Source organism: Lytechinus variegatus, chromosome 17 (genome assembly GCF_018143015.1).
Source record: "Lytechinus variegatus isolate NC3 chromosome 17, Lvar_3.0, whole genome shotgun sequence".
Taxonomy (NCBI): domain Eukaryota; kingdom Metazoa; phylum Echinodermata; class Echinoidea; order Temnopleuroida; family Toxopneustidae; genus Lytechinus; species Lytechinus variegatus.
The window spans coordinates 4,160,975-4,188,084 of record NC_054756.1 but is presented as its reverse complement, the minus strand read 5'-3'; the positions used below and the strand labels follow the sequence as shown (position 1 = coordinate 4,188,084).

The window sequence follows — 27,110 nt, the reverse complement described above, 5'->3', positions numbered from 1 at the left end:
AAGAAATTATACAAGTCAATCAAATTTAATAATAGTGGTAAAGGTCCATGAAAACATCTGAGACTTCAGACAGTTAAGGAAACATAGGGTTAGAGTGTACAGTTTATCGAGAGGAGTGCACTATTAATTCACTGTTGCAGCAAGAGTGAATCAATTAATCCTGCCCGGGATTGTTTCTAGGGGAAATCGTCAAGCAGAATGTCAAGAGAGTTAATGATAACATTTAAACAGGGCTCGTGTCCCAACCAACCCAGGAGCATCTGCGCAAGCATGAAAATTTCATTAAGGGCCCGCGATCAATATATTAGCAAATCTGAGGAATCAATGGATTGGCGTAGGCTTGTCGTTGCCATGGAGATGCAGTGATTAACACCTCCGCTGCCTGTTGCATCTTTGTGTGTTGCCAGGGTTCAGGCAGAAAGACACTGAGAGATCACCAAATTGACCAAAATACGACCTGCCTCATTGATATGATTATGATTAAATCAGACTCTAATTTTTTTCTGTAATATTTGTAATTTTACTTCTACAGGACTGGGTAGAACATTCTAAATTATCAACTCATTCAACTTAACTGTTTCCTTACAAGAACATAAGAACACAAATTACATGTTTTAAATTCTGCACTATGAATTTCTTTCATTGAAATATTAAAACGGTTTTGTTAAAAAAAATGATTAAGGACATTTTGATGAGTAAGATTGATTTCTTGTGTTTTATTCAATTATGAATCCATATGTAATTATGAATTATTCCTTTGAAATTGCCTCAAGGAAGCTTAAGTGTTCATAAAAGACCACAAAGGAGCAACTTCAATGTCATTCATGCTTCGAAAACACATATTCTTTAGGAATCAATGAGAATGGTGAAATTTTGAAATTCATCTTCCGCATTGATAATGAAAACGGTTCTTTGATTACCTCACATACTAATTCTTGAAATGTTTCTGGGTCATCTCACACCAGTCCATGTTTGAAACAGAAGCACCTTTACTCTTCAAGAATGTGACATGGTCTAGGGACTGGGTAAGGCGATAGCCTCCATGCAGTGACAAGGTTCAAGACCTTTAAATTCAAACCAACTGGATTTCTCACATTGGTAGTTAGTTGCCATGGAAACATGGTATTTCAAGCTGGAAGCTAAGTAGAGTACAAGAGGGTGAGAGTTGATGTGAAGAAGGCAACTTTTTTGGAGAAAGTAAAGTAAATACTTGTAGAAATCGGGAGTTGAACATGTCATTGTGGGAGATGGAGCCATCAAAGTCTCTTTTTTTTATTATATTAAATCATTTGTGTCTGCTTTAGACATTCAGAAAACTTGAATTGGGAGTTATTTGTTTCGTTATTGAACATACCTTGCAACAGGTTCAAAGTTATTGTCAGCATGGTCCACTTTAGATGGTTGTTGGTGATAAACATATTAATAAAAAACGCAAAGTTGAATGTAGAAAGTTTCATGTCCAATTTTTGCATGGAGGAGAATAAAGTCTTGCAGTTTATGAATCAAGACTTTGTCAATGAACAACTTGGTTAACATCCAGATCAGAATATATTCATTATTCATTGTTTTTTTTTAACCAATTTGTCTTTAAGTATCACTCCTTGAACTGTTATGAGTTGGGTTTTTTTCTCATAGTAGGCCCAGCAGTACCTGAGAGGCTGCCAAATACAGAGAAATCTCCACCTAAAATATAATTCAGGTATAACTCTGTCTAATTCAACTTTCTATGAGTCGAATCGCCTATATAGCCAAAGCATTTTTTAGACAAGATCATTCAAAACGTGTGATATACCTCTTCCTAGTTGAATTTCTCCTGACACAAACGTTTCTCTGGTTCCAAGAGGGTTGACTTTATGTAGGCAGAGTTACCTGTATAGTTCACTATTACAGACCCTTCTTTCCATACAGCTCATGTGAGAGACAAGTCCAAATGACTGGATGTATACATACACTGTAGTCCTTGAAACTTGGACTTGAAGAAAGTTTCTCATGAAACAGATCACTTGTAGAGATGGAGGGTCAGGACTAAAAACAAAGCCCTTGTGTCTTGTTGCTACAATAATAACTTGTGGTCTATTTATAGAACGATTCGCCTGAGACTGTCTTACATTACAGTCTATCGTCTGGTATTTTGGAGTGTGGTCCGCTAAAACAATGAACCAATGTTGTTATGATGAATAGATAGACCGAGCATAAGAAATATCGTATACTGTGCATGTGTGAGTAATGGAAGAGTGCCTACATGTAGGCCCTATAACATTACACACAGCAAAAACTGTGGTGTTAACCGGTGTACATAGAGGACCACACCAGTTATTTTACACCGGTGTTAAATTGGTGGTGTTAGTTTTACACCTATAGGTGTTATTACAACACCTTTTGTTGTTACATTTACACTCTTTGGTGTTATGTTTAATATCTAGGGTGTAATTTTAATACCTCAGGGTGTGGTCGTCTATTAAGACCATTTGGTGTCAGTTTTAACACCGCAGTTTTTACAGTGCACGATACGGTCACATTATATCATCTCTAATTTGATGCGATGAGAGGAAAAACTACAAGCCGACAATTCAGTAAAAAAAAGAATAACTTTGTTATAATGTTATCCTGGAAAAACTTCCCCTAATGTGGTCAAGTCTAAAGAAAACAACACAACCTTATTTGTCATCATAGTATTTACCAATAATATTCAAGTTATAATAAACTTCATGACCTTTAGAACAAAAGGGGAAGGTTTGAGATATTAGTTTAATTTTGATGTTTTAGAGAGAGAAATTCCTTCATGTTTGGGGTGATTAGTAATGTTATATTCTTTTGTTGGCCTCCTTGGGAGTCAGATGCTTTGCGATTTCATCTTTAAAGGGGACATACAAGTACTACACACTCTGGCATCACTATTTTTCTTTTCATTTACTCAAATAACGTAACTTTTTCTTTCATTTTCACAAAATATCATCTTCAGCATAAATTCATACAGATTTTGTTTCAAAATTTACCTTAATAAAACTGAAATAGAAGACAAATATGTTATTGAAGGCTTTGACTCCCTCCTCATGAAAATATAAATAAATAAAAACATTTAGAAAAGATAGGTATATTTCTAAAGTTTTTTTTTTGGATACTGAGATATCACTCTTGTGCTGCTTGGCCTAAAAAGTTGCATATTATAAATTCCATTTTGTCATTTTTATGGTTGCTGATAAATGAATAAATTTTCACAAGGAAACATGTAGCCCGATCGATGCATGGAGATTCATGATTTTTAAAAAAATTGCAGTTTATGAAATCTATTGTACACAACATACATTTAAAACAGAAAGAGAGGGAGAGAGCAGCTCACAAGGTATGTGACAGATTAATTTTGTATCTTTATTTAAATATTCATAAAGGATCAGATGACATATAACAGTTATTTACAAACATATTAATACAGGAAGTATAAAAGTAGTCCAGGTCCTGGCACATTACTGCCTTTACATGTATCCTGAAAGGGGCAATTTGACATCAAGCTGGTTTTAATTAAAGCCGAAAATAAGAGAAACATGTTAATTAAAGGTTGATTGAATTACCGATGTAAAATGTAAAATTCCATCAGTTTTCTCATTTGAAGGATTTTCACCTAACTTTCATTAATGTGTTTCTTAAATTCTCATTTAAAAAAAAATCACCATTTTCGGTATCAGTTGATCAGTTTTCAACAAACCTTCATTGATTTTCTTCTCATTTTCCTGATGTTATTATTTACCAACTTGTAAACTTGAAATTAGGCCATATTTCTCCTTTAAATTTCAAGTTCATAAATGTTGAAGTATTATTGAATATGATCCTCCCTCCTCACCTCCAATTTTGAAGTTCAGGAAAGTGAACTTGAGACATCATCAAGACAATTTGTTCTCACTGAATGTTTATACGCCTAATAGGTGCCAAAATAAACAATTTTTGTTTTCCTTTTTTTGCAAAATGGGCATTAATAGAGATCTTGCCTTTTATACTTTGAACTCAATTGGATTATTGCTATAATTATTATTGTTATTATGACCAACAACAGTAATAATAATTATAATAATAATAATAGTAATGATAATGGTAATATTATAATAATAGTTATGATGATAATGATAATGATAATAATAATATTGATAATAATAATGATAATAATAACAATAATGATAATAATAACAATAATAATGATAATAATGATAATAATAATGATAATAATTATAATAATATTGATGTTAGTAATGATTATTGCTATTATTATTATCATAGGCCTATCCTTTTTTTGGAGGGGGAGGGGTCCACTGGTTCTGACATCAAAAAGGATATTTCATTAAAACAAAACAAAATCTAAAATTGAAGATGATTGGTTTTAAATTTGAGAAAATAGAATGATATTTTATCATGAATATCATGAAGCTCAGCCTGCGAATCTGCAGGAACATTCTCCCAGGGAATACCAACATGAGATAAGTTTGACAGCTCATGGAAACATGTGAAGTATGAGCGACACGGTTGGATATCTACCCCTTGGATAGTTTTTATATCCCCCACGTGGTATGAGAGCCAATCAGACCAGGCAATGCTTCCGTGGTCTGGCAAGCCTCAAAGTTCACATCCAACAGAATCTGTATTGTCTATATAGGAGCTTTAAAGGGATGGTCCGGGCTGAAAATATTTATATCTTAATACATAGAGTGGAATTCACTGAGCAAAATGCCGAAAATTTCATCAAAATCGGATAACAAATAATAAAGCTATTGAAGTTTGAAGTTTAGCAATATTTTGTCAAAACAGTCATCATGAATATTCATTAGGTGGGCTGATGATGTCACATCTCCACTTTCCGTTTTCTTATGTTATTACATAAAATCATATTTTTTTCATTATTTCATACTTGTGTGAATAATATGTCTCCCTTATAATGAAATAGTTGCAGCAATAAATATCTAACACTAAATCAGTTGTCAATCCAATTTGTCTAGTTCTTGGAGGAAAAAATCTGAATAAACCTAATTTCATATAATAAAATACAAAAGAACAAGTGGAGATGTGACATCATCAGCCCACCTAATGAACATTCATGACAACTGTTTTCACAAAATTTTGCTAAACTTTAGAATTCAATTCAATAACTTTGATATTTGTTATCTGATTTTGATGAAATTTTCAGCATTTTGCTCAGGACCATCCCTTTATACCCCTTTCATAAACCCAATTACTATGAATTAGGCGGCTAATAGCTGCATCATATCAATTTGTTTGCGCTCCTTTTTTGCAGTGCGTAGCGTGTTAAATTATTTCCCTATGGAGAATAATAGAAAATACGCCGTTTTTGACGGATTTGCTAAGATATCTCCCAAACGCGTCAACAAGGTGATCTATCAAAACAGAATAGAATAGAGCAGATTCTCACCTTGAACATGATATGATTTTCATTTAATTTTAGTCAAATTAAGTTCTGTCACTTTTGAGGTTTTTGGAACCTTTCTTGATGATTTTTGAAATCCATTTGTACATGAGCCAATGGGCAAGTGCGGGAAACGAAACGTTTGGTGCGACTTCACATTGTTGTAAAAAAATATATACGTCACAATAGACCCTATCAAAAAAAGACATTTTGCAGAAAATGCTGTAGATTGCGAATACCTAAGAATGATTTTGATTGGATAAAAAAACCTCTGTCACTTTTCACATTTGCAAAAGCTTTTGCAATAATTGGTCACTATAGTTTGGCGGGTTCAGCCGATGGCATTGTGTGTACACAGTACACACGCATAGCTAGGCAACGCAGCGCGTGAAGAATTTTGCACGTTTTCATTTATTCGTACAGCGACGACTTGAGTGTATGTTGGATAGGACCGTACCATTTTTGACCGGGGGGTGTGCCAATGAATGCAAGTGATCAAGAAGAGTTACAAAACTGAAGGGAGTGAGAAAACAAGGAAAGTGAGAGGGAAATTTATGAAAACAAGTAATGCGAGGAAAAATGACAAGAAAAGGAGAGAAAGGAGAAGAAGTGAAAACACGCAGCTGAGTGCGCTCACGATATGTAAGTTGAACACCCCTGCACCGCAATGTAGCAGCCCGCCACTATACACGTAGACTGCCTGCACGATGCGAAGACAGCGGCGCGTATTAGTGACTGTGCGTTAAACGTCCCATTTCTATGCCTTATAAAAGGAGCGTGTTTTGTACATAACAAATTGATATGATTTGGTCGTAAAATTGGAGGAGGACAAGAGTTATCCGCATTACTCTGATGCTGCTATTATCCGCATAATAGCGGCATCGGGATAAGATTTTGAGTTTATGAACGCATTTCCAAATAATGCGGATAATTGCCATGGTGCGGTCACAAGGTCACCCTTTTCCAACACAACCGCATCGGAGGGGGCGTGTCCAGTTGTCATGGTGATTATCCGCCTTTTTCAGGACGGGCGCTCGTAAAAATAATGCGGCTTATTTCCGGAGTTTATGAACGAAATTTTTATTGAATTATCCGCATTACTCTTAGGCGGCTAATTGGAGGATAGGTTTATGAAAAGAGTATTAAATTCTATTGTGTACACTTTATCACATTCATGTATTGTAAAAAGCATATTTATGTTTGTACAGATCTGCCTGATTCCCGATATACCCAACATATGATGAGATGATGATAAATAATGACAATTTATGAATCAGTATCAAAACTTACCGGGGGGGGGGGGGCACATTTAGGGGCACTGTCATTACATGGTTCAAGGTGGACTCAGAGTACCCCAAAAAAGTATTTTGCCACATTTTCCCCACCCATAATGTGTCAGCAGGTTCTTGCATGTCCCTGGTCTCAGACCTGTTCTCTTTTTCATGATGGGGTGAAATCTATAGACCTGCAATTTCCATACTTAATGCACAATGAGCTGTTGAAAAGAATAGGCCTATTTTTTCTGTTTTCAGCATTTTTTTATACCCTATTTACTGTAGTTATAAACATGGCCCATTTATGAAAAACTGCCCTATTTCATAGGACAAAAATGGAAGGGGTGTTTCTAATAGGATTGGATGCAGAGAGGATGTAAAACGGAAAAGAATCTCGCCATCCATTGGAAAACGTATCCATTGTGTAGTCTTTGCATTCATGTTTCATATGCTCTATATCCGTCGAGCATCCGTCCACTGTGATTTCATTGTTCCCCCATTTTGTCCATTGTCTGGATCGGATGAAAATGGATGGAGCCACCCCGAAATTTTGCTTGTCCGCTGTATCCGTTAGGAGTACGTTTTGTGTCCGTCGGCCAATTGGTCCAGTTTACCTTTTATCTTTCTTAAGACTAGTGAAAGGTAAAAACACCATCAACTACTGAATTCCACATTTCATCACCTGTGTATTTTTGAGAGCGATATTTTTCAAAGTGTGATTATTTTTAAGTCAAGTTATGATCAAACTGTTACGATCTGAAGTTATGATCAAAGTTTGAAACATGTCCAAATGAACCCGACCTACTTCTTCACTTCATCCCCTACCTGACTACCTCCCCAAAATGACGTCCCAAGTGTGCACGTATCTGTGAGGAATATGCTGCTCAGACTGGAACAAGATCTTACGCGCTAAATCAGTAGCATGGGGATTATTGTGTAGCACAATGAAGGTTCAGCGGTTGTGTGTAAAATCATTCGTAACTAACAGCTTTGTGAAACACCCACCAGGCCTGAAAACCTGCTTCCTACCCACTCAAACCAAACCCTTTCAGAATGATAATTTCTCACTGCACATTATGAAAATATGTGCAGTATGGTCGTATGTAGTAGCAGCAAGCTATCATAGCTTCCATAGCCCAAAGTACCACGGTCTAACTCTGTGCTAAAATTATTGGTAGCCAAAAATTAAAAAATTATGTTTATTTTGTATATTTCTTATGTTTACTCTTATGTTTCTGTATGCTTTCATATTGAAGAAAAATACTCTACTTCAGTTATGATTCCCAGACAATTTATATGAACAATTTGGGTGTCATGTGAGTTAATAAAAACCTACTGTTTGGGATTTGCGCCCCAATTGACTCTCCATAGGTAAACCACATCAAACCAGGGTTTAATTTAAACCCAAGTTCAGAATACGGGATATTAGGTTGGGAAAGTTATCAAAATTTACTTCCACAGTGTTAGATTACCAGCGAACTTGGAAGTATACCTATTGATTAGCGAGTATTTGGGGGGGAGTACAATTAGATTTAAAACTGTCAAAAAAATTTTCTTATCGGGCTATAATTCCTGGTTTTGGAGTGGGCTGAGAGCATCAAGGGTGTGGTCTCACAGTTGAAGTACAGCTTGATAGGACAATCTCTCTGGTGGTCAGTAGGAATCTTGACCTCTCAGTTGACCCTCTCAGTAGCTACATGTATCAATATCCAGTAAGCTAGGGGATCCTCTACTTTCACCTCATTACCTCATTACTTTCAAACCCATGGGATGTGTTTGGTAGTGCCTAAGTTGGTGAGATTTGATATAAATTGGTGAGCTGAGGATACCCCCTGGCGTGTTGCACTGATTGTAGCATGTCAGAGGTCAAAGACAATATACGATTTAAAGGGATAGACCAGTCCCGGCATGGAGGTAGAAAGGAACCAGTATGGTATCACAATGAGAAAAGGTGCAGGTGCACTGAAATAAAATTTCAGCAAATTGAGGTAACCGCAGCCTCTGATATTTGAAGTAGTGGCAGTTTGCTCTAAAAAAATGGGTTTCTCATTAATTAGAAATGGTTGTCCATGGAGATGGAATGGGTAGTCGTACATTCTACATGCCCTCCTAGAAAATCTGACAAAAGTGGTCATTACTGTCTTAGAAAATTTGACAAGCCCCCAGTATAAAAAGTATCAAAATTTTGCTTTTTGGGGGTCATACCAATCCAGAGTTTGTCTGCTGGGAGTAATAGCAGGAGGAGTAAGAGGAGAAGTGCTTTTATTGTAGTTGTCGTAGCTATCATCATTGTCATCATCATCACCATCATCATCGCCATCATCATCACCATCATCATCGCCATCATCATCATCGCCATCATCATCGCCGTCATCATCACCATCTCAAAAGCCATAATCTTTCCCTCCAGTTTTTAAAGAGCCTTTCATGGGATATGAAATTCAATCACTTCTGTGGAATCAGAGAAAGATTGAATTGTCAATTAAGACAGTACCTTTGACTTTCAAAGTGCTATAGGACACCATTTATCACACACCATAGACAAGCTACAACACATTAATATATTGGCTTCTGGGATACATAAAGGAAATATTGAAAGACATTATATTTCTTAATGTCTTGGTGTTTTGTAATTTATGATAAAGAGCATGTGAACGTCACCTCTTTGTGTAACTTTTAAACATCATGATTATAAGATTCATTTCTTCTGTATTTTATTTTACCATTGTCTCTTTGAATGAAGCTGTTCATGGAATATTTTATATGATTTGAACTTTGAACCATAGAGATAAAATACACACATAGAAATGAAAGAAGGAGCCAGTAATCATTAAAATTTTATCGGAGGGGGCTGGGGAAATCCAGTGCTATTGTTACATAAGTCTCCAATTCAAGTTTTCAAATGCAAAAAAGAAAAAAGATCAAATGTACATGTATATGTACTGTACATGCAGGGTTTGTGAATATTGTTGCTAAAACTTATGTGTGTTGACACCTTATCAAATATCTTGCAATCTTATTGTTTCCAGTATTGACTTAGACAATTTAAAATAATTCATAGTTGATGATTGATGCAATTTTAGACATTCAGATGGCTGTTTTTAAACTGCTAAAAAGTGACAATTTTTAAGTAACAAATCGGGTTCTTTTTAAAATCTAACATTGATATTGAAAGTTTTGAAATTGCCGCTTTTCAATAAATGGAAGTTAGTGCAAAATGATATCATGTTCATATTTATTATTTATCACTAATTTATACACACAGTGGATATTTAAGTATGAGACTGTTGGTTGTTTTATTCTGAGAATTAAACTCCAATTCACATGCTTGAATTATTTTCATTAATCAGAATTTTCTTTTAATCTCAAAATGTTACCTGAACACTTAGCATGGGGGTGTCATGGTCTAGTTGTTGCCACTCTCGTTTCTCAATCAGGGACATGGGTTCGAATCCCAGCCAAGACATGTTTCCTTCAGCAAGAAACTTATCCACATTTTGCTGCACCCAACCCAGGAGAGGTGAATGGGTACCCAGCAGGATTAATTCCTCGAAATGAAATTGGGAAGAAATGCACAGAGCGCTGAAAGGCAGCTAAAGCTCTGGTAATAATAACAATGCGCATGGGAATAGAATATTTCTAGATAGATTGCCCAATATAAATGCCTATTATTATTATCTTTAATTTTTTTTCACCCAGGATGGTCGAGCAGCGATACACTTTGCGGCAGGCTCAGCTAAAGATGACATGATGAAACTAATGGTTCTCAAGAAAGCTGATGCTACCATTCACGGAGGGGTAAGCAAATAGATTCAGATTTAAGAACACATTGGCATATGATTGCAAGGGCCTATTAACAATGGAAAGGCAAAAGATATTCATTCGAGCCAACCCATTCTCAATTTTTTTTATTTTGATATACATGTAGCTGATTGACAAAGTGTATGAATATGATCGTCCATCTAACACTGAATCTATGGAGAGTAACTAATCAACTTCCTTTTCCCAATTTATTGGGAAGAAATATCACCAACTTTGGAACTTTATTTGACTGGCGGAAGGATTAGGGCTATTTTACTGTTTCAGGTGATGAATTTGATCATTCAGGAGACGTCTTCATAAAATTAAATTCAGATTTATTTTTAGAATGAGCCGGTCGAGGGACCCTTTTCTTGTCAGATATGGATTGCCAGATATCCTGTACGCTGGTAGTAAACATTTGCCCCCCCCCCCGATTTTCATCCTTATTTTCAGTGATTCTTTTAAGTGCCACTTAAACCCCAGGGGGGGGCCACTTCCATTCACGAGTGGATACCATGCGCGACCATGGGGTCTCGAAAAGCACCCTAAACACGTAATTTCCATATTCTGAAAATGCACCCCTTAACAAGTATTGGCGTGTGAAACCCAACCCTTAACAAGTATTGGACACAAAACGATACTCTTGGCAAATATTCCCTGAAATGAACCCCTAAACAAGTACGGGAATGTTTTATTGTTAGGGGTCCTTCGGTCGTCGGCTTTACCTTATTTGGTTTAGTACAACCCAACCTTCTACACCTCGCGCAAATCGGATTCTAAACACGAAGTGTTGGGGCAAAAAGGACATCCTTTATAAAACATTTTAATTTTGTTTTATCATCCCCGCAAATTCGACCCTAAACACGTAATTTTCCTAGCGAAATAGATACCCTTTTTTCATAATTTTTGTGTTTTTGACACCCTTATCACGTTACGTACGTAACGTGCCCTGTCGTGAAAAAGACATCCTTTTTACATGTTTTTTTGGTCGCGCATGGTATCCACTCGTCAATGTAAGTGGCCCCCCGGGACTTAAACACAAGAGTCTATGGGAACTATTTTAGGCCTGTGAGACCATATCATTATAAACAAATGGTCATTGGTTTTCTGAGTATTTGTTCTAAAGCTAGTGATTTCCCTGCATACATGTATGCTCATATGGGTTACACTTCATAATTCCAAAGGTTCGTAATTCCGAAACACGTAAATTGCCCATACCTCGATGTTCGTTAATCTGAAAACGTAAAAGGGTTCGTTAATCCGAACATTTGTGATGCTATTCCGAAGGTACGTTATTCCGTAGGTTTGATAATCTGAAAACGACATACATGTAAGGTTCGTTAGTCCAAAAATGAAATAAGGTTAGTTAATCATTTCGTTTTCGGACTAACGAACCTTCGGAATTATGAACCTCACTTCGTTTTTGGACTAAAGAACCTTCGGAATTACACAACTCATTTCGTTTCACGAACCTTCGGAAATACGAACCTTCGGAATAACGAAGCTTCGGAATTACCAATGTATGCGATCATATGGACCTAGTATAGATTGACCCAGAGCAACATTTTTTGTTTCATAAATACTCCTGTTTCCATCAACCCAAGTTTCCTTCCAGTCAAGGTTAACAAACTTAATCAAAACCAACTTACATAGTTGTAATGATCAAGGAACAATTATCTCATTTTCTGGCTAGTTCTTGGTTTTTGTCCTTTTACTGAAATTTGAACTTTGTAAATTTTCAGGGAAAAGGAGGGCAATAGTAAATTGCCATCACTAAAAAACTTCTTCCTGATCACTGGTGTAGCACAATTATCCAAGGTTTTCTTTTTTAACTGAAAATAAAAGAGTCATGAAATTATGACTGCATGGTGCAATCAATGTTTGAGTTTCAAGTTATAATCATCTAATCACAAAGGCTTTTTAATTGAGTTTTTTAGGTAAATAAAGGTGGATTTGATCTTGTGTAACGTGAAATCCACACGACAAAGCATAATCAAACATTATTACATCTTTTATTAATATACCACTATAATGGACAGGTGGTCTCCTTAATACCAAAATAACTCTTCCAAATTTGTTCAAGCTGAACTTTGCTCACAATATACAAGTACACGGTTAATTAATTTCATTCAATTTTCTTTCTATAACTAAATATTTTGCGCATTGATCCCACATACCCGCTCTTCCGTGTCCTTTATTGTATGACTCTTCATTCAACGTTGCCATGGCGTAGCAACGCTGGAACTTCTATTATTCTCCTCCTTCGGTATGTGGATTTAACTACCTGTGAATACATGCCGATATGACAAATCATGTATATTAGTCCTCCTCATTGTTGACAAAACTCCTGTCGACTTTGCCTCTTCACCATGTGGGTCTAGAAACGATAAGCTTTGGAAATTCACACAAAGCGAGACGGTGGTGCATGACCGGATAAAGGCATTGACTGAAAAAAAGAGTTGGAGATCCAAGTTGAAAGACCTGTTTGATCATTAGGTGGTTTCAAACCGCCTCGATCATAAGAATCCCTGTTAAATTACGAGAACTTTTTTAGGCTGAAAAATACCCATTAATTATTCTTGCATTCACACCGCCCCAAAACATACCCTTCGGGATAAATTCCTGAAGTTATGAGCATGCGCAGTATGGTCTGTATAAGCAGGCAAGGCACGAGATTCAAAATCACTAGCCCAGCAGCCACCCGAGGCACCTGCGCCCAACGACACTCTGGGCTAAAAGTTCCCGTAAATTGCTTTCACATTGCCAAAATACCTGCGACCTTGGAAAAATCTCAGCGAAAGTTCTCGTAATTTCGCCAAGTACCTACTATTTAGCGGGTATTTTCTTTCGGGGAAATTATTCGTAGTTTGCTTTCACATTACCAAAATACCTGGTATTTTCTGATCGGGGTAAATTTCCCGATCAGAGAATACCTGGAACTCACGAACTTCGAGGCGGTCTGAAACCACCTATAGACTGTTCTGCATAACAGGCGGATGTTATCACGCAAGCTCCCCCCCCCCCCTCCGGGGCTATTTCTTTTGATTAAGATTGATGAAATTGATATGTTTCTTTCGTAATAATGCAGGAATGCTACGTGGGGTTGTCAATGGAATTGGAAGAATGTGGATCAAGTTAAAGTGTGAAATTATTCAAATTAATAGATGCATATTTGTAGGCCAGTATGAAAGATATTTCTGTTGATAATGATTAAAGGCACTTGATCGTTTGTTCAATCATAGGGAGACCAGGGTTAGTTGGAACATGGGGTATGTTGAAACATTGTAATTTTCTTTAAAGCCTGTAAAATAAATTTATGCAATACTGCCCTCAATTTATTGCCATTAATAATACAACAGTGTAGAATTATTATTGCAATAAATTGAGGGCAGTATTGCATAAATTCATTTTACAGGCGTTAAAGAAAATTACAATGTTTCAACTTACCCCATGTTCCAACTAACCCCGGTCTCCCCTAAATATAAAAGTTTAGTGTCTTTGGTTATTCCATGGTTTCTGAGCAGAAACACTTTTTTCTTGGCCAACCACAATACATTTACAAGTGATTACATGCAGATAGGATAAACATCGACTGACCAATTACTCATGATTTGTCCAGGAATTCACAATTAAAGTCAGCTCAATGTTGGATGAGGGAAGTGGGAGTTCCACTTCTCTGGTTGGATCATGGACCTTTCACCTTTAGGTCCATAGTTCATCTTGAGGTTGGCTGTTCCATTTTATGTTTCTACTAGGCCAGACTACAATGTAGGATAGTATTGATACTTTTTTAGTCCAGAATCATTCTTGCATTGTAAAACCTGACTGTTTGAACTGAATGATTTCGTACAAGTGTGGATTTCTAAGCTTATAGTATTGAATGAATAAGCTCTGTTGTGTACATGTTTACAATGTAATCAGGTTGAGTGGTATCAGATTAAATATCACTCAGACACTTTATGTTTGCATAGAAACAGAGCTGTAGTATGACATACCTTTAATAGACCATAACGAGTCCGTTCAATTTAATTGCTTGGTTGCGATTGCTACTGTAAAACTGCAAACTAAATACAGCGTTTGAACTCATTATTTTTTTTAAGATGAATTCTGAGATTACAGTTTATAAACAGCGTGCCGTGAACAATATATGTGTTCACCAAAATCGTTTCAATGTCAGAGCTTACACATCAGATAAGATAGTATGTTATCATATTATATCTACTATGGACCCCCGCTGGGAATATGAGGGCTTAACAAGAACATGTTTGCAATTCACAGGTTACAATTCAAAATATGTATGTACACAGTGAATTTACACAAAGAATTTAAGAATAAACCAAGTCCATGATAGTCATTTTGAGTAGATTTTCCTGAATGAGTGAATTGTTGACCAATAAGGATTGTTTTTCAGTAATTCTAGGCACTGCGCCTACCGAAATTTAAGCGTGCCGCTTGCTAGTAACCAGCATGCGACTAGCAGGGCGCTCGCTTAATAAGCGAGTGCATGCTAGCGAACAGTCCCTGCTCGCTAAAAGATCGCTTAACTATTACTCTGCACGCATATCACACGCTTATTAAGCTAGCCGCATGCTAGTTACTAGCATGCCGCAAGCTTGCGCAAGCTAGTCGCACGCTTCCCGCAAGCTTGGAAATTTCTTTAGGGGTGTTGGGTAGAAATACAAAATTATGCACAATTTTTTTGAAAACATCAGTTTCCAATGATTATCTCAATTTTGCTATAAAAGAGACTGAATTGATATGATTAATATACTTCCTTTAAATGTTAATTTATTTTTCATTACAAAGCATACATGTACCATATTAGACCACACTGTACTGAAGTGTTGGCAATAACATGAATGTTCTTTGACATAGAATTGTAGCATTTAACAATAATTGCTGATATTAATATTATGTTTGTTTTTTCCTTGTCTTACTTTTAGGAACTACACCAGCTTCCCTTACACATAGCAGCATCACGAAGCAGCGGAGGTCTTTCATTGGTCCAGCAACTCCTACGCATATCAGGCAAAGAGGCGCGACTCGCTAGAGATGCGGTAAGTTGCTTGTTATGCAAAACCAATAACATGTGGTATATTATCATGGAAGATACACCTACATGTATGTCTGTCTTTCTGTCTCCGATCTCCCCCCTCTCTGTGTTTAAACCTTGATAGTATTAAAGGTCAAGTCCACCCGAGGAAAATGTTGATTTGAATAAATAGAGAAAAATCAAACTAGCATAGTGCTGAAAATTTCATCAAAATCGGATGTAAAATAAGAAAGTTATGACATTTTAAATTTTCGCTTAATTTCACAAAACAGTTATAAGCACATCCTGGTCGATATGCAAATGAGTCAGTCGATGATGTCCATCACTCTTTCTTTTGTTTTTTATTATTTGAATTATACAATATTTCATTTTTACAGATTTGACAATGAAGACGAACTTGACTGAACCATATAGTATTAAACAATGCTAATTTTACATGTTCAGGGAGGAATTAATCATTGTTTCACTTGACAATGATGAGAAAATTAGAATAATTCATACTTATCTAATAAAATACAAGAGAAATAGTGAGTGGATGACGTCATCAGTCTCCTCATTTGCATATCGACCAGGATGTGCATATAACTGTCATGTGAAATTAAGCGAAACTTTAAAATGTCATAACTTTCTTATTTTACATCTGATTTTGATGAAATTTTCAGTGTTATTCTTGTTGGATTTTTCTTTTTTTTGTTGGGGTGGACTTGTCCTTTAATTATGTGTTGGTTTCTCACTACCGGTACCAGCTCTCCTCTTGCACCCTATTTTTTTTCACAAATAGATCTCGGCCTACTAAAGGAGACCCTTTTGAAATTTTGCCATAGACATCAAAGCTATTTTACATACCTCTTTAACAGTCATGCACGATTTCTGAAGCTGTTTGCATCTCTTAGCCAAAGAGTCAAATATTCAACAAGGTTTTTTAATGTACTTTTTTGGGGGCTATTCACCTTTCCACTTGCACTTTATGTGTTAAATAGCTTGTTGGTATGTATAAATACATGTACATTACCCTACTTGTATAATCTTAATAATTGATAATGTGTGGTTGCTGGTTGGTATTAATATTAAATGAGAAGTGAGAGAACTACCCGGATTCCCTTACATGTAGTTTGAACTTTCTCCAATCCCTTCTACACTAATTTATTTTTTCGTCAATTATGTGGAAGATAAATTACTTTTAGTTTGCATTTAAATTTAATACAAGAAGTGAAATGACTTCCCAAATGAGAGAGTACCTTGAACACCGCATGTGTTCTGTGTCAGCCTATCTTTAAATTGAAGAGCGAGGGGGTAATTTGAGTGGTTAGCACTGGTGGAAGATTTGAGAGAAATTGGCCAATCATATACCTTGAGTAAATTAACCCTGACAGTTTCCCATGTATGAAAGCTGTTCAAAGGATTCATTATGACAACTGATGTTAATCTCTGCCCCGTTCACATGATCAGTTTTGTAACCTCATTCACATTTTGAACTTTGGCTTCCTTACAAGTGTCCCCTTTCTCAATTCTTTTTCAGTTATATTTTGAATTACATCAGTCCTTAAATTTATCTGAAATCAAACAGGGACAATGAATTTTCAAAAGTATAAGACTAAAATAAAGAGATTAGAAAGGAGTTTTAACAAGATGAGGAAGAGAAAATGAACCGATATCCAAGGTACTTTACCTTATTTTATTTTGATGTGAAAGTAATTGGATAAAAAGCTAGGGTTGACACTTAAAGGGATGGTCCGGGCTGATAACGGGCTGTGAAAACAATTATATGCACATCATCATGAATATTCATTAGGATGGCTGATGATGTCACATCCCCACTTTCCCTTTTCTTATGTTATTACATGGAATTATAAATGTTTCATTTTTTCATACATAGTGTAAATGCTGTGTCTCCATTATGGTGAAATAAGTTGTGGCAATAAATAACTAATGCACTTAATCAGTTGTCAATCCAGTTATTTTAGTTCTAGATAGAAAAAATTGATTAATCCTTATTTCTTATACTAAAATACAAAAGAACAATTGTGGATATGACATCAGCCCACCTTATGAATATTCATAATGACATGCCTAGAACTGTTTCACCAGAATAATGCAAATCTTTAGAATTCAATAACTTTGTTTTTTGTTATCCAATTTTCATCAAATTTTCAGCATTTTGCTTTGTGAATTTTACTCTATTTATTGAGATATCAATAATTCCAGCCTGGACCATCCATTTAATACTTGACAGAGCTATACTGATGTTGCAGCAACTGTTGCTTTCTCTGTCTAGGAACACGCAACAAACTCAACACGGAATAGGAGAAGACTTGAAAACACTTCTTTGTAAAAAAAAAAATATCCCTGTCTAGTAGCCTATGCTAACATCCGTGTTTCTCTTTAGGCAACGATAACTTAGTCCTAAATTTCCACGACAACAATATCAACTATAGCAACAAGATGTACATGTAGACGTATGAAGTATTCAATATTGAGATCCCAAGTATTTGAATGGTCACTTATTCTGACAAGTATTATCAATATGTATAAACACACCTGACACACTGTGTAGTCTCACTGACCTTTCATATGACCTAGATATGGCTTGTTGCCATGACAACAATATAGTTTGTTCCGTCATAAAATGTTTGACCCTCATTCTATTCTCCCATGGTTCTCTCAACTGGGGCCCGTTGCAGAAAGAGTTGCAATCAATTGCAACTCTAAAAATCATGCGCAACTTGATTTTCAACCAATCAACAGCGCGCATTTGAGACTTGCGATTGATTTTTTGACTTGCGTTTAAACGCAACTCTTTCTGCAACGGGCCCCAGGACATGGTCTACTAAACAGAAATGAATTATTAGCAATGCTTTAATTCTGTTGCTCTGTTGACACTGATATGCTGAAAATATCTGCTAGGAATTTATCAAAGGGCACTAATACTCCACAAAGTTTTTCATGTTCTGCTTTGCAGGACTTATACCCTTTTCATAAACCTATCCTCCAATTAGCCGCCTAAGAGTAATGCGGATAATTCAATAAAAATTGCGTTCATAAACTCCGAAAATAAGCCGCATTATTTCTACGAGCGCCCGTCCTGAAAAAGGGGGATAATCGCCATGACAACTGGACACGCCCCCTCCGATGCGGTTGTGTTGGAAAAGGGTGACCTTGTGACCGCACCATGGCAATTATCCGCATAATTTGGAAATGCGTTCATAAACTCAAAATCTTGTCCCGATGCTGCTATTATGCGGATAATAGCAGCATCAGAGTAATGCGGATAACTCTTGTCCTCCTCCAATTTTACGACCAAATTATGCTGCTATTAGCCGCCTAATTCATTTTAATTGGGTTTATGAAAGGGGTATTAGTTTATGTTTTACCAGATTTAATCTTGTTTTGTTTTGTTATTGAGCATTGAGCATTAAGTAACAGGTGTCAATTTTGTCCTCATATCTAGCATGTTTTATAATGTGATGATTACGATTTTTCTTAAAATTTTCTTGATATTCTTCTTTTCTCCTGTCTGAACATCTGAATTTCATAATCCCTTTCAAGTTGTCTACAACTCTACCCATGAATATATCAATTCTGATACCTTGGGGTAATTTATAAAGACTAGAAATTTCTAGAAAGCTTGTGAATAATATTCAACACAGCTCATTGCCATAGCGAGTTGGATGTGACCTTTGACCTCATCTGTTCCCTATGGTTACCTCTGCTATTCACTCATTCAAAGTTAATGGTGCGTAACATGACCATGTGGGGTGTCTATAGATCATGTTCAACATCATGTCACTTTTGTAGCACAGTTTCTTTTTTCAACTTCAAGGAATTCATCCGAGGATTGCAGATACGAAATGAGATGTAAATGAAGATTAACATTGGCAAAAAATATGAACATGGATCTCGATCTTGATCAGTTTCTCCAGAATTCTAAGATCTTTATGAACAATGTAATGCAGATGATTCAGTGTTGCTTACTGGATTTATAGGCCAATTTTAAAGTCTTAAACTGACAAGCAGTAACTTTTAGGAAAAGTGGAATTGACAGTGATAAAGGTCTGCATTTTTAATTCAGATTTTTCTTTTATCAGCCATGTTTTGTTTCTGGCAAAGATCAATCTGTGATTGAAGGGTGCGGTATCGGTATCGTGTTGACATCTTTCAAAACTACACTTGCTTGGTGCGCTTGGTAGCGAAATGCTGTAGAATGTATTGTAAGGAGACATAATTAGAAGCGGGAATGCCATTGCCAATAGGGTGGACCTGTCACATACCAATTGGAGGTAATTTTGAACTGTTCCAAATTGATCAGGTTGTTGTGACGATCTTACTTGAAAATATCACCTGCAATGATAGTTACATGTAATCAAGTTCATAAATAAAGGCCTATGTATGTAATATAAATTCCTTGTTGAGATCAGGTACTTCTCCAGTAGTGAGAAGGAGGAGGCCTATATATTTCATTGCCTTTTTCAATTTATCAAGTTTTAATTGCCCATTTTGCAAGAAAAGGTGCCGCTTTCAATTTCCTTTTCTCAAATATACAGGTGCAATTTATCCCTGTGAGAAAAATACATTTTTTTCAGAAATGCTCTTTTCCTCTGATGTGTGTCATAACTGATAAATGCCCCTATAATGTTCCCCCTTTTCCTCCCAGTAAACTTTGATATACTTTCATATTTTTACTTCCATTCTCACTTCCCTTTTTGTTGCTTTATTTTTGGCCTTAAATTGTGAGGCTTAATTTATTATATGCACTTTTTTGTATTGCCCTGTTCCTTGTTCTCTCTTCGTCCGTTAGTATAATATTTTATCACCTTGATCAAACCTGTTCAGGCTCGAAATACCAATTTATTATTTTCCGCATTCATAACGACCCAAAGCAGACACTTTTTGGGTAAGTTCTTGAAGTTGCGAGCATGCGCACTATGGTCTGGGTTGAGAACGTTCTCGTAATTTTCTTTCACACTGCCAAAATACCTGCCATCTTGGAAAATTCCCTGTAAAAACTCTAGTAATTTCAGCAAGTACTTCTAATTAGTGTATATTTTCTTTTGGGGATATTACAGATTTTGCTTTCACATTGGTAAAAATGCCTGGTATTTTCTGAATGGGGTGAAATTCCCAATCATAGAATACCCTGGAACAAACTCTTGAACTTTGGAGCTGTCTAAATATGCCTAGTGCCTGTCAGTTTCTGTTGCTGTCTGTCTGTCTTTGAGCTGTGTCTCAAAGGGTGTGTTATGCTTCCATTGCGAGGACAGAATCAGCGTTTTCAAACGTCGATTCAAAAAGACGATCGTAAACATGGTTCTTGAAGTGCTGTTTATACTTAACTTTTCAGAGGTGAAATCACGATCTCCAGCTGGCTTCGCATTGTAATTTTCATTGAGCAGGAAAGCGAGGTCAAATTAAGTGCGCCTTTTTGCGAATTTTTTTTTCTGAGTGTTGTTATTACGTGGAGATAACATGGAGCAATGCAACCGTATTTGCCTACGGATTTTCATCTCACCGGAAACATGTACCAAATGACGTCATTTAAACACGTTTACGATCGTGGTTCTGTTTATACTTCCCCATAAAGCCTGATTCTGGTCCAACGATGTTTACAAACGTACCTATTTGTGAGTTTACGATCGGCGTTTTCAAACATCGTTTAAATGAAAGTAAGCATGGACGCAACTGTGTTTTGGACTAATCACGTTTGGAAACGCTGATTCTGGCCTGAAAAGGGGAAGCATAAACACGGCCAAAATAGACCAAAATGTCCCCCTCCATCTCTTTCCATTTTTAAATTCTTCATGATTATTGGCATTTACTGGTATGTGGCCTAATGCTCTTATGATTTAGGGATCATAATTATACTTTTAATGACATCCATATTTTAGAAAGGGGTTTTATTCTCTGAATTGCCATGAAACTGAGGAATTGAGAAAGGTAATAAAAGTTTTTATAATAATAATAATAATAAATTAAATATTAAGAGTTATTCTTTGGTATCAAGGTACTTTTAATGACCTGTCAGAAGATAAAAATATTGATGAATTACATAATTTTGCAAAATGTTGTCCCAAGTAAATTAATCTGAAGGTTGAAACAATATTAGGATATAGGGTAGAACATTCTTGCTGCTCCAAATAGATACATGGAGATATATTTCAATGACATTCCAATAGTAAGAACCTATGGTGGATCCAGGCTTTTGGAAATTAAAGGGGACGAAGAGAGTGAATATAAAATTCGAGGGGATGCAGATAACAGTTTTCGTAGTTGGATACTCAAAAATATACACTGTAAAAATGAAGTGCTAATTTAGCACTAACGGTGCTTGTATAGTGACTGCACTACGGGTGATGATTTTCTAGCTTAAATTTGAACTAGAAAATCAGCACTTGTAGTGCAGTCACTATATAAGCACCGTAAGTGCTAAATTAGCACTTCATTTTTTACAGTGTAGAGGTGGAGCACGTCCCTTACGCCCCCACCTGGATATGATATGCCAATAAGAGGGCATCAATGATATACTCGGAAAGGGAAATACAGGGACCAACAGTCCAAAATATGGTTAAATATCATATTTTCCATCTCACAAGTATATTATTCGATCACATGATGCTTGACCATGAAATATAGAGACCATGTTACCCCCAAATAGACCAGTCTGTTTTATCAGGAGGCTCTCAAATCTGTATTTAGCCCTCAACATATCTCAACAGACAGACACTAATCAATGTTTGGAAGGTTGAATGATCTACCCCAGGTTTACATTAGACAAATATTATGTTTCTAATTGATCAGAGACGAGGCTCAGCTTGGAAGCTCGTATCTCATTTTTTCCCCTCTTTTGACCCATCATAATCTAGGTTATCAAATTAAATCATTAATTTGCTTGTAATTGACATCAGATGGTATGCACTCAGAACAATAATTACACTTACAAAAAAACTAAATGATTATAAAGTTTATTTTCTGGTGGATTGTGCCAAAATCATTGTATAACTTTGAAAGGGAAGGGGTAAAAGAGTTGTGCCAGAATTTAGGTCATAATTTATAGCAGTGGCAAGCAAAATTGTAGTAAATATGCAACCCATAATTCTAAATCCATTTATAGAGAGGCCATATCTCAATTGATATTAAAGTCCAAGTAATCAGACTGAGGCATAAAAACAAAGTTTAGTCAGCATAAATGTGTTTATTTTGAGACTCTCTTTCATCAGCATAAGCATGAATGTGTCTATTTTGAGATTTTCTTTCACCATGACTTTCGTGTGCATGCTTTTTTATACTGTTATAATAATCTCAAAAGAGGCAGAACTTGTTTTAAAGCTACTCCATTTTTTACCATAGGACAGTTTGTAACAAGGTTATTGCTATCTCTTTCCCTTTCTCTCCTTTTCTCCTATTTACTCTTTATAGAAATGCTTATAACTGCCAAGTCTTTAATGAGAGCTTCAACATTTAGCATGAAAACTTGAAAATACACTGTAAAAACTATTGTGTTTGAAATAAACACCGATTGGTCATCTCATTTGCTGGAAGAAGCAGTGCCAGATGCAAGTATATTTCTCCATTCAAGGATATGCACATGAATTGAGTGGTGTAGAGAATATCATGATTACACACATTTAAAACATACAATTAATTTCATACATGCTGTGAAATAGCTAATAAATAGCGACCAGCCTATGAACAGCAGGTTGCGATATTTTTAACAGGTGTGCAAAAAATTTGTTACTAAACGACCTTTCAACAAGCACTTACATACATAGGCCTATCATTCAAGCTTGCAATAGCCTACAAAGCTAGATGCCAGCTAGTAAGTTACTAGTTAACCAGCTTACACGCTGGTTACACATGCTGGTTAACCTGGAAAATATCTTTTGTTAAATCTGCTATCATTTTCATCTTCGTTTTTTTTCTGCAGGATGGATCTATACCTCTCTTCTTGGCTGTTCTGGCATCCAACATCGCCGTTTGTAAAGAACTGCTTTCAAACTTCAAGGAAGATCAGTTAAAACATTCACGAGATGAGGATGGGGACACAGTCCTTCATTTAGCCTGTAGAAAGAAAGATCTAGATATCATTAAATTATTCGTCGATAATGGAAGTCCTGTTGATATTCAAAATGTAAGTATACTTTTATACAAATTAAGATGTCAATACACATATCAGGTGTCTTTAAAAAATAAGTGGAACGGGGGATCTTACATAATATGATTTCAAATTTTTCATGCTTGTTTGCATGAAAAGAATTATTATTAATAATTGTTTGGTGTCACCTGTGCCAGGGAGGCGAAAAGCGAACTGAATCACTGTCATGACCCGCAAGTTTCTCATCCTGATATAACTGATTAGGGGAGGGCAGGTGGACCACTACACTGGGGTTTCCCCCTACTTTTATACGAAAAGTGCAGTGGGTTCTTAACGTGCAAAAGGGGTGACTCTCCTCTACACGGGTCCTCCATTTAACGTCCTATCCGAGGTATAGAGTGTTTTCCACTGTAACATAGCCTGCATCTATGGAACAGGAGAGAAACGTATACACAAAACGCTCTGGCTTCAGTCATCCGCCCAGGGTGGACTTAAACCCACGATCTTTGGTATATGTTTGGTATATGATATCAATTTCATAGAAAAATGATGTAATAAATTCTCTCTGCACCTTCCAGGATTTGAACCAGGAACTCCCGCTTCCATGACTAGTCAATGTAGCATTATCGCATTACCCCATCCCTTTCCCTCTTGTGGGGGTACTTCCATACCAACCCTTTCCTGCACAAAAAATGGGCAAATGGGCTCCCTAAAGTCACCCACTGTGATTGCTTTTATGTAGCTTCAATGTTCTTGAACTTATTTTGACTATTTTTGATTGACAGTAAATGTTTATTTTCCCTGTCCCTCACAGCAAGATGGCCATACACCGCTTCATATATCAGCCATGTCTGGTGACGAGAATGCCTTGAAATACCTGTATCAGATGAAAGCTAATCCAAATATCTATGACAAGGTATGGTGTCCTTTAATATTACTATCTTCATTCCTATCATTATCATTATTGTAAGTTTTAAAGAGGCTGCCAACCGAAAACAGTCTAAGCCCAGGTGGGTGTTTCATAAAGCTGTTCGTAAGTTAAGAGCGACTTTAAGAACGACTGGTGAACCTTTCTTACGCGCTAAATAATCACCAATGAACATTTGATGGTAAATGTCATTTACCACAAGAAAGGATCACCAGTCGTTCTGAAAGTCACTCTTAACTTGCGAACAGCTTTATGAAACTGTCCCCATGTCTATAGTATTCTTTATAAAAAAGTGGAAATGTGTTGTTCTGGAAACTATTGTAGCTACCCCATTTTCATTGCAGTCCTAAAACTAGTTTTCTGGAAACTAGTTTTGTTCTGTTATTTAATATCATATGAAACATCACTGTATTTGATAGGCCTATGTAGACACCTTCATTTTTTGTCTTTTTCATGGTAATTATGTGATACTTTCTGAGATTGGTAAACTGGATTATGACCTTCAAACAAAATAATTTCATTCAATTAAAATATTGTCATTGATCAAACAATCCCACATACAGCCGGAACTGAAAAATTCATGTCTACTTGTTCGTGTTGGAACAATGAATTACATAGTAAAAAACATAGTGAAATGCTTCAAAAAGGTTACATTTAAAAATGTAATGTAATTTTAGATAAAGCATAAAAGGCAATGAATGAATCTAACATGATAATAGCTGACTTGAAGGCGAGGAGACTGGCACTTTATTTCAATTCTATCCTTGTAAATCAAACATTTTCAAACACTTTCTTGATTCGTCTGATAAAGGTTTTATATGCAATTGAATTTCTTTTGATTTCCAATGATTGTCTTTTTCAGCTTGATAGATCGCCATTGCATATAGCAGCTGAGAGTGGTAACACTGGAGTTGTTGAGCTCCTCGTTGATAAATTCAAAGCAAATGTCTCTGCTCGAACAAAAGATGGCAGCACACTCATGCACATTGCATCCCAATGTGGTCATCCAGAGACTGCTCTGGCATTTCTTAAGAAAGGAGTTCCTCTTCACATGCCAAACAAGGTAGGCTTTCTTCTTTACTTTATAAGTCAAATGAATGTATCATTAATAATTGACCTATATATAATTAGAAACGCTGCAAATATTAAAGAGGTTGAAATAATAATATTGAAAGATTAGGTGGGTGGAACTATGGTTTTAATCATTTTCTTTGTAAAAAGTACATGTATTTTCTAATTCCACTTGATCAGAAGACAATATTGCTTACAAGAATATCCAGTTATATTAGTTTAATCTACAAGACAAGTTTGCTGTGCCTAGCTGATCCTTAAACTATTAATCTCAAGTAGTTTTCTTTTAGAGGTTAGATAGATGGATTGATAGGTCGGTTGATAAATATAGATATATTGCTTGGTTCATGGAGATAAAATGGTTGATTGATTGATAAATAGATACATATAGATGCACATTGCAGATAGACAGATAGATAGATAGACAGACATATTGATGGATAGATATTGTAGATAGATAGATAGATAGAGAGATAGATAGATAGATATAGATAGACAGATGCACATTGTAGATATACAGATAGTTAGATAGGTAGATAGATAGATAGATCTATAGATAGATAGATAGATAGGCCCCTAGATAGATAAATAAATAGATAAATAAATAAATAAATAGATAGATAGATAGATAGACAGACAGACAGACAGACAGACAGACAGACAGACAGACAGACAGACAGACAGATATATAGACAGTTAGATAGATAGATAAATGGATAGATAGATAATAGATAGATAGACTGACTAGTGGAGATAGATAGATGATTAGGTACAGATACAGAGAGTTACATGGAGGTAGCCTGGGGAGAGAACTAGAATATTGGATGTATAATACCCGTTTGCAGGACTCCTGTTTTATTCTATAACTTCTTTTTCATTCATTGGCTTTTCATTGTACATTGAGAATTGGGTCATAATCTTAACGAATAGAATTCTCCTAAGATTTATATTTCACCCTGTCATTCAGAATTCATGCACAACTGCAATATATTTCAAAAGAAAAAAATATGTTACATTATTAATATTTTCAATTTCAAATCCAAAGAGCATGTTTAATATTACCTTGTCCTTTCCCCGTTTCATTTGAATGACAGATGATCAAAAGCGCTAACTTTGTTACTGATTCATCATTGATTATAATGTCATTAAAATAGTGGGGCAATTTTTTCTTCTTCCGTGTTTTCCTGGCCTAATTATTATCACATGAAAAGTCCCATCTGTTCATTGGAAAATTATGTGAAATATTCAATTTATGGAGAAGTGCCCCGAGGCTCGTATCGATATGATCTCATAATTCAACAGGCGGCTGAATAACATGATGGGAGGCCGTTGGACAGATAGGTGTCATAACGGCTTAAACGTGAATGGAGGATGATGAAATGAAACTAGGCTAACTGTATTTAGGTCATGAGATACAATCAATTAGAACTAATTCTATTTATATTGAACGAGAGTCAACAGCTCATGAAGGGGAAATGAAATTAATTTTG

General features: G+C 36.0%; 1 protein-coding gene across 1 annotated transcript in view; it reads left to right on the top strand.

The window, feature by feature from the left end:
- LOC121430489 (serine/threonine-protein phosphatase 6 regulatory ankyrin repeat subunit B-like) overlaps nucleotides 1-27,110 on the top strand; it is a 68,899-nt gene that overhangs the window by 7,442 nt on the left and 34,347 nt on the right. The window contains exons 3-7 of the mRNA XM_041627766.1: nucleotides 10,381-10,479; nucleotides 15,426-15,539; nucleotides 23,454-23,657; nucleotides 24,436-24,537; nucleotides 25,412-25,612. Coding sequence (XP_041483700.1) covers nucleotides 10,381-10,479; nucleotides 15,426-15,539; nucleotides 23,454-23,657; nucleotides 24,436-24,537; nucleotides 25,412-25,612 — 720 coding nt within the window. The remainder of the gene's footprint in view (nucleotides 1-10,380; nucleotides 10,480-15,425; nucleotides 15,540-23,453; nucleotides 23,658-24,435; nucleotides 24,538-25,411; nucleotides 25,613-27,110) is intronic.